Source organism: Passer domesticus, chromosome 1, assembly GCF_036417665.1.
Source record: "Passer domesticus isolate bPasDom1 chromosome 1, bPasDom1.hap1, whole genome shotgun sequence".
NCBI classification, from domain to species: Eukaryota; Metazoa; Chordata; class Aves; order Passeriformes; family Passeridae; genus Passer; species Passer domesticus.
In genome coordinates, this window is record NC_087474.1 from 24,618,897 (window position 1) to 24,627,351 (window position 8,455).

The window sequence follows — 8,455 nt, forward strand, 5'->3', positions numbered from 1 at the left end:
CAAGCCTGGTTTGATGTATCTGACCAGTGCTCTGTTGTCACTATAGTAAACAGAAACAAGATAATAAACAAAACGACAAGAAAACAACTTTCTTCAAGAGACTACAAAGTTCACACATCAAAGGGAATGCTGCAAAGGTGCAGCATGAAAATCTGATGGTTTGGGTTTCAGAGTTGATAAACATTGTGGTTTCTGCCAGCTTGTTGATAGTCAGAATGAGGAGCATTCTCTCCACCCACGCTCGAGCTCTCAACAGAGGTGCCCAGTGCAGGTGCTTGGGCTGCATGAAGTCCCTTCTCCAAATCCCTCTTTCTCGAGCACACTCTCAAGCAGCCCATGTCGACAAGGGTGACCCTTAGCTCACTGGGACACAAACTTTCTTATTCAAGTGCAATCTTATAGACAAATCTGTCACAGGGGAAGGACGCCAGAGATGTGCTGCTGCAGGGACTGGCTCGGTACTCTGTCGGTGCAGGCGTTCGCCTCTTACAGCAGCCAGCCCAGCGGTGCCGGCAGCCCCTGAGCCGCACACACCCCAGACCCGCCGGGTCCTCCTCCGCTGCGCGCATCCCTCACTTTTGGTGCGGGCTGGGGCTGCCCCAGCAGCGGCACGGGGAGACAGACCCGGGGGAAGAAGTGGTCCGGACACGGGAGGCTGCTCCCCTGCCTGGCCGCCGGACTCCCTTTCCGCTGGCCCCTGGCCCCTGCCCGCAGCGGAGAGCAGCTCTCCGCGCCCTGGGGGAGCGGGGCGGGGTGGCAGAGGCGAAAAGCGGCACCTGCACGCTTACATCCGCACCCGCATCCCGCATTCCTCACACCCATCCACGCCCTCACCCCGGGGCCGGGGCCGGGCCGCGCCTTGGCCGCGGGGGCGCGGGGCTGCGGCCCCGGGGGCAGCGCGGGGAGCCCGCACCGCCCGCCCGGGCACAGCCACCGGCGCCGCCGGAGCGGGGGGCGGGGGCTGCTCGCCGGGGCGGGGGCTGTCACGGGGCTGGGACGATAAAACGGGGGGTAATTGCATTTAGGCAAATGAGGCAGTCTCGGCCCTCCCCGTCTGCAGGCATATAAAGCGGGGAGCGCTGCCGCGGCCGGCCCATGCGCTCGGAGAGCAGCGCTCGCCCTGCGGCTGCGGACGGTGCGTGCGCTGCGGGAGCCCGGCCGCGCCTGTGTGCGAGGGTCCGCTTGTCCTGCGGCTCCGAGGGGGTGTGCGTGCTCCTTTGTCCCGGTCTGTGCGTGTGTGCCTCGCTGAGGGGGTGCCTATTCGTGCTTGTGTGCCCGCACGTGTTTGCCTGGACGTGCCAGCATGTTTTTGTGCCTGTCCTTACGTGTCTGGGTGTGCAAAGGGATGAGTGTGCACCTCTGGACACATGTGTCTCTGTGTTTGTGTGTGTGGACAGCTACGTGCCTACGCGGGTGGGAGCGTTTAGGGTGTGTAGCTCTTGTACGAGTTCGTGAGTGGATGCATGTGTACCTGGATGTGTGTCTGAGGGGGATGTATCTGTCTGCCTGTGTGTATTGGGGAATGTGTGAATCCTAGATGTGCATGGACGTGTGAGGGTGTGTTGAAGTCTTCCCCGGTACGTGCGTGTGAGGGGGCACCGCTGGCTGTGTGTGTCTGTGTGTCTGTCTGTGTGCTGCGTGCCGCTGTGATGGCTGTGGGGTGTGTGTCTCCCCGGAGGGGTGTGCAGCAGTCGGGGCGGGGTGCCGGTGTACCTGGGCTCGGTGGGGCTGTACGTGTGTCCGCTGGCTGTGTGTCCGCTGGCTGTGTCGGTGTGTGCAGAGCTGAGCGCTCCCACCCGCGGCTGCCGCGGCTCCAACCTGTGCCCCCGCAGGACGTCGAGGCGGCGATGAGGCTCCCGCTGGCTTTCGCCGTGCTCCTCCTGGCCTCGTCGCAGGCGCTGGGCGAGGAGATGGGAGCCAGCGACGACCTCAGCTACTGGTCCGACTGGTCCGACGGTGACCAGGCGAAGGTGAGCCCCGCGGGGTGCGGAGCCAGGGGCTCTGCGCCGGCCCTGCCCCGGCCGGGCCGAGCGGGGCCGCTCTGAGCTGTGCCCGCTGTCGCCCCGCAGGAGGAGCTGCCGCTGCCCCTGGAGCACTTCCTGCAGAGGATGGCCCGGAGACCCCGGCCCCAGCAGTTCTTCGGCCTCATGGGCAAGCGGGATGCCGGTGAGCGGGGCGGGGGGCTGCTCACCTCTTCTCCCAGGGCCTGACCAAACCTTACTCGCTTATCGCTCGGGATTCATGTGTTACATCTGTTTCTTAGGCTGCCATGCGGGTGCTTTGGGTTTAGGCTTTTTTGCTTTGTTGTTTCTTTCAAGTTTTATATGAGATAAACTCACTGATTGGAAAAGAGAGGGCTTTAAAATCTTAAGTGTGTACCTGTTACAACACGTCAATCTCAGTAAGGGATAGCATGGTAATTCATAGGTCAGCATACGTGCCACTGAATCACCAAAGTGTGGAAACTGGTCGAGTATACAGTTATTGTCATGTTTTCTACACATTTACTCAACCAAAAACTGATCTAAGAAATTGGAGCTAAACTAATCTAAATTGTGTGAGTTAAGCTGAAACAAGTTTTTGGTCTCTTCAAAGAGAAATGCAGTTGTAAACCATCACCCTAATTTCCTTAAGTGGAATATGTGTAGGTTAGTTTTTGTATTTAATTTTTCAAAGCATTGCAGTAGCATCATATGTGTATGCCAATCCTTTTTTAACAACTTTTCTGTCTTTTTTCTCTTTCCTTTCCTCTTCCAATCAGGATATGGCCAGATCTCTCACAAAAGTAAGTTTAAAAAATACAAATATTTTAAGTAATCATTAGAAGATAATCAAATAGAGAATAGTGTATTTGACAGGATTATTTAGAAGGCAACTGGTTTCAGCTAGGGACTGGCAGCACCACTGGTGGAGAAATGATCTATTAAAGAATTGAAACCTCCCCTTCAGTGCCACTGTGAGCCTGTATCTCATCTGAGCTGCTGCAAGCTTTGAGATTTCAATCCATATTAATGTGCGGATGTTGCAGCTCTCTCTTATTTCCCAAGGGGGGATTTTGTAAGCCTTTCTCATTGGCAAGGCAGGCTTACTGCCAGACTCTGAGAGAAGCAATTAAGATGGCAAAATCTGGAAAATTAGAATAATGAATTCCCAAGTCCCCAAGAACGCTTTCATGGGAGCGCCCATGTCCTCACACATGAGATACTGTATTTGTGCTCTCAGCACTGGCTGAGAATCAGACTGCTGCTCACAGGAGGGGCTGCTTGATGATGTGCTGCCATATGAAGAGCCATGTCTTGCCCCACTAGTAAGTGTGCCTTGCTCTGCTTCTGTGTAACACCAAGCAGGAGATGCTATCAGCACTGGGGTGTTACCTTGCTCTGCACAGTAGTTTTATTTTCTCAAATTTTCTCATGATGTTTAAAGAGAAACTGGAAGATTCACAGATCTTATATTCTGTGACAGGCCAGCAACTGTTCCAGTATTCTGTTAACCACAAGATGCTTTCTCTGAGGTTATGTTTTGGAAGACCAAATAAAGAGTTTGATACAAAGCTCATGCCAAATTACCATCTGACTAAAGTAAAAAAAAATATAGTTTTCTGAAACTGCTTCAGCTTGAATTAATACATGAGGTCTGAGTAGCTTGCTTTGTGTATGAATTCACCAAGCAAAATTCTTTCCAAAGAGAAACTTTTACGTTTGACTCAAAAGCCAGTTTAGATAAAGAAGAACAGTTAATTTTCCTTCCTTGTCTGAAACTACAGCTACTGCTATAACCTGATAAGTACTGTGGGCCTAAACCTGGAGTAATTTATCCTCTACACTTCCAGTGTCTTGAGAATTACTAAAGGGACAGGTAGGTAATACCTGAACTTATAAATATTCCAAAAATAGAGCCAGACTGTCTAGCTCAGACATGTCCAGACAGAGAGTGCCATTGACTTCCTCTCCAGTAAGGGCTCCACCTGACCTGTGAGGGAGGATTTTCTTCCACGTTACAGAAATAACAACAGGTAGAAGAGATGCACCACACAGATGCAGGCTATACCAAGACACTGCCTTCTTGTGCATTTGCTCATCACAGTAGGAATTGTACTGGGAGAGAAATAAGATTTGTACTGTTAGTGCCATTGGTTTTCCATTATACTTAAAAAAACTCCAAAACCAAAGGTCTATCTAAGCTAATGAGAAGATGTCCACTAACTGGCCTGTGCCTTGGTCTATCCTGTTTATTCTGATTAGTCAGACTGCTGTTTGTTCTTTGTTGTCTGAGAGTGATGTGAACAACTGGTCTGTGATACAAACAGTTTCGGACCCTGTCTTCTTTCCTTGCAAGAACCTGTTATTTTAAAAGCCTGCCTAGTTAAATGTATTAAAACACCCCTAAATATATTTTTTCAGGGCATAAAACAGACTCCTTTGTTGGACTTATGGGCAAAAGATCTTTAAATTCTGGTATGTATTTGACTAAATCTGATACTTGGTGACATACAGCCTCTTCATTCCGTTGCCTCTTTGTTCTCTCCCAGCGGATGGAAGAAGCAGTTTCCATGTAGTGTAGATCCAGAGCTGCCTGAAAAAGAATCAGGATTTTCTTTGTTACCCAAGATATTTCAGAGTTCACTTCAGTGCTTGAAATGACCAGGCTAGTCTGAGCTGCAGGCCACTTGGGTAGAATTCCCCAGAGCATTTTCATGACTGTCCTGTCCTTGCATGTTCTGCTGGTCACCAAAGTGCTATTAAAACAAAAACAAATTTTAATGAAGTATCCAGAAAACTTTGGAGGCTGAAAATGCAGGGGTCACTTAACTTGTGGTCTAAATTCAGATCTCATCAGGTAAAAGGATATCTTCTCTGGAGACCTTTATTTCTAATACTTGGAGTAGAAGGTGAAAGAACAGAACTTTGCCATTAACACCACCTCATTCTGCAGATCAGGCTGTTTAACATTCACAGTCTCTTTCAGATTTTGACTTCACCTAAAGCATTTTAAACTCTGAATGGGTACTGTGAATACATTTTCCCACAGTGTCCATACAGGGCAGAATTCTCCTCTCCCCTCATGTGCAGAACCCCTGTGGGAAACTGGAGACTTTCCATAGCTCTACCTTCCTTCCCTGTGCTCTAGGGCTGCTCTGAGGAAATCCCTCACTGTGAACCATAAAGTATCAGTTGATTCTCCAGGATAAGAATTAAAAAAATAAAAACCCTAATATGTATTTCATGTCTCTGAACTAGTTCTCACTGTTTTGTTAAATGGATGATAAAAGTTAAATTACTAGCTGACACCTTTACATAATGTGGATACATGCTGTGATCTATATTCTGCAATTACGGTTGTCAGTAACTTTTATTTTCAATTAAACTCCCTTCAAGACTAGTAATATTGCTCTCTGCATTATTTTGCAAATTGCTATGTATCATGAATAATTTTGTACAATTTTCTGCAGTGGCAATAGCTATTAAATGCATAATACCTGTAAATATATCTGCTATCACAAAAATAAATAGCCTCTAAGTAATAAATTTGGTTTGGTTTCCACTGGGATTACATTTACATTAATATGAGAATGTGAAATACAGAAAATGTTTTAAAAAATGCAAAGATGTTATTACCCTAATTTCTAAATTGCTGGTATAGTTAGGGTACTGTTGTGTGGTATTTCTGACAAAAGAGAGTAATGATGTTTTACTCTGTTGGGCTATGTAACACCTGTCTGACAGGTAAAACTAGAATTCACAGCTTTTCTGCCTCTGCAGGGAGGCTTGAGGGGGAAATGATAAGAAGTTTTTTCTGCTCCACCAGAGGAGAAGGTGGGTCCTAAGGACTGTGTAATCAAAGCAAGATCAGGAATAGTAAGTGTTAGGACTACCCTCACTTCTCCCTTTCGGAAGATATTTAACTGGGCAGGACCTTTACCCTGTGCTGTGGTTTTCTTCTGCAGAAAGCCCTGAGTTCCCTGGTGATGGGCAGGAATTCCTGCTGTCCCTCTGGGTGTGAGCACATTGCTGATTTACAGCCTCAGGTTCCAAAGCAGGGTAAGGGGATGCTGGTGTCTCCGTCCCTGGTTTGGGGACAGCCTTGCTCAAGAAGGGCTCTCTAGATTTTACTTTCATTTTAAATGAGCAAGAAGGAGAGATCTACCACTACTAAACATAAAACCTATTTTAGCCTGCAGCTTGTCAGCATGGTAGTCTGAGTATGTCTGAGGAGCTTGGCTCCTGCCACAGTGTACAGTAAAATTATTCCTGTGTGCAGGGCTTGTGGACAGGGAGAGTTTCAAAGAGCTGGCAAAGAGCTGAGTGCACAGGAATGAAGGTGGATATGTCTGTGCAGAAACCTTCTACCACAAATTGGCCTGAAGGCTTAGATCCCAGCAGTTAGATGAATTACTGGGAGGTAGAGGGGCTCTGAGGTAATGGTGCTTCAAGCAGCTCAGGAGACAAGAGGTGGAAAACACTGCTCAGACCTTAAGCCTTCTGGAGGATAGTGTAGTCTGAGGGGTAAAACGAAACCAAAGCAGCTCAGGGATGGGCCAGGAGCCCTGGTCCCTGTTCCAAACATGCCACTGGTGCCTGGTGGTGCCAGCTGGCTGCAGGTCTCTGACACTCCTTGTGCTTGCTGGTGTTCATGCAAGGCTGTACCTTGTGCTTCAATCTGCTTTGTTTTTTGCAGGGTCCTCTGAAGGGAGCATAGCACAGAATTACGAACGGAGGCGTAAATGAGACGTTCCTGTGTGATATTTATTAAACTTCATTTGTTCTAATGGCCAATGCAGTGTAATATAAACTAACCACTGTATGAAATAATTATTTATTTAATAACTGAAGGGGTTTGGTTTTTTTGAGTTGTACATTCAATAAAAGCATTATTTTTCATATTGTGGCAGTGACACGTGTTGTGTAGGTGTGCTGTGGTTCTGAAAGGACCAGCAACCCTGGTGATGTCTCACAACAAAGCACATGTTTGAAATGACCTGTAGAGTCATGTTTACTAAACAAGCAAGTATTCTTTTGTTCATTGAAAGTGAGTCTATCAGCTTCACAGCTAGTGCAGAAGAGAACTGATGTTCAGTCTAGTGCCTCGATTTGTTTTCATGGTTTATTATGCACTGTAATTTCTGTATGAAAAAATATATTTGTATCATTGCAGCATGTTTTATGTTCCTGTGATTATGCATCAATATATTTTAAAAAGGGGAATGGGTAATGTTTGAATGGGAATCCAAGGTCTTCATTTCATAGTTTGAAATTTTATGATAGTAACATTTTAAATAAAAACTACTCTGGGGCTTTTGCAACATACTTCCTTTGGTGATAGTGGTGGAGTTATTTCCCATGTGGGTCTGGAATGAGAAATAGCAACAGTGGTCTGAGACTGGAAAGAAATATCAAATTATTTTCTTTTTGCAGGGAGGCTGTGAACCTCCTCATGTGTGTTTGGTGAAGGTTTGAGGGATTTGCTACTGGAGATAGGAGTTCCTGGGATTGCTCCAGGTCACACAAGGTGCAATGCCTTCTAAACCTGATGGAAATTAGGAAGCATATTTACTGAATGGAGAGAGCAGGATGTATCCCCCAGCTCCAATAATTTGCTGTGGAATTAATCCAATGTTGTAGATTTATTATTTGAAAGCCAAGCTCTTAATAAGTTCTATCCCTCAGATTCACAATAAAAGCACCTGAGGGTGTGAATCCATGCAATATAAAAAGAAAAAAAAATGTGACTGTAATTATCTTTTTAATTAAAATATCTGATTGCAGTATATCCAGGATAGCCTGAAATGCTACATCCATCTCAGCAGATGCCAAGGCATCTGGAGTTCTATCTTCTTTGCCCCTGCTATGAGCTATACTTCTCTGATGCAATGATGCAAACTTTCATTGCAGATGAATCACCAATAAAAACAGTCAGTGTATACAAACTAAATTTAAAACTAAGTAATACAAAGGGATTCACTGCTTGTTGTTTTCCATTTTGGAAATGAACTTGTACACATCCATTTTCAAGGTTACCTGAGGCATCATCACAACTACCCCCATCAGGAGCAGGTGGGTGCTGGACCTCACTCCTTCTGGTTTAGAAGCAGCACCCAAGCCTGCCCATGCTTAAAACAGATCCCACTTTCAGCTGGGTAGAAGCCAGATCTAGCAAGGTGGGGGCTACATGGTGGGAAAGCTGAGGAGGCTCGTGGGAGGGAACACACTGATGTGAGACACAGTGGTTGTACTGGCACTCTGGCAGCTCTTTGTCTTCCCAGGGCTAATTTTCAGGCTGATAAACTTCTGTATGAACTCCCACAGAGCGCAATGAGGAGGAGAAGCTGACTGCTGGGCTAGCAGCACAGCAAAAGGACTGTGGAAATCATGTTGAATAATGCTTGGTGAAGGGTAGAAAGAAAGAAAAACTTTAAAATGCTCTCACCCTTGCCTAGAGGACCCTGGTGCTCACA

The 8,455-nt window shown here is 46.9% G+C and overlaps 1 protein-coding gene across 6 annotated transcripts; it reads left to right on the plus strand.

Annotated features, from left to right (window-relative positions):
* Window positions 1-717: 717 nt before the first annotated feature.
* Window positions 718-7,307, plus strand: TAC1 (tachykinin precursor 1). Of its 6 annotated transcripts, none has more exons than XM_064410890.1 (6): window positions 718-1,135; window positions 1,833-1,970; window positions 2,070-2,166; window positions 2,762-2,785; window positions 4,404-4,457; window positions 6,679-7,307. In XM_064410890.1, the coding sequence occupies exons 2-6, from the start codon at window positions 1,848-1,850 to the stop codon at window positions 6,726-6,728; spliced, it is 348 nt and encodes a 115-aa protein (XP_064266960.1). In that variant the 5' UTR covers window positions 718-1,135; window positions 1,833-1,847; the 3' UTR covers window positions 6,729-7,307. The 6 variants fall into 6 exon arrangements, with proteins under 6 accessions (XP_064266960.1, XP_064266972.1, XP_064266954.1 ...); XM_064410875.1 differs by having other exon boundaries at window positions 1,086-1,176; XM_064410868.1 differs by having other exon boundaries at window positions 1,087-1,203.
* Window positions 7,308-8,455: the final 1,148 nt, after the last annotated feature.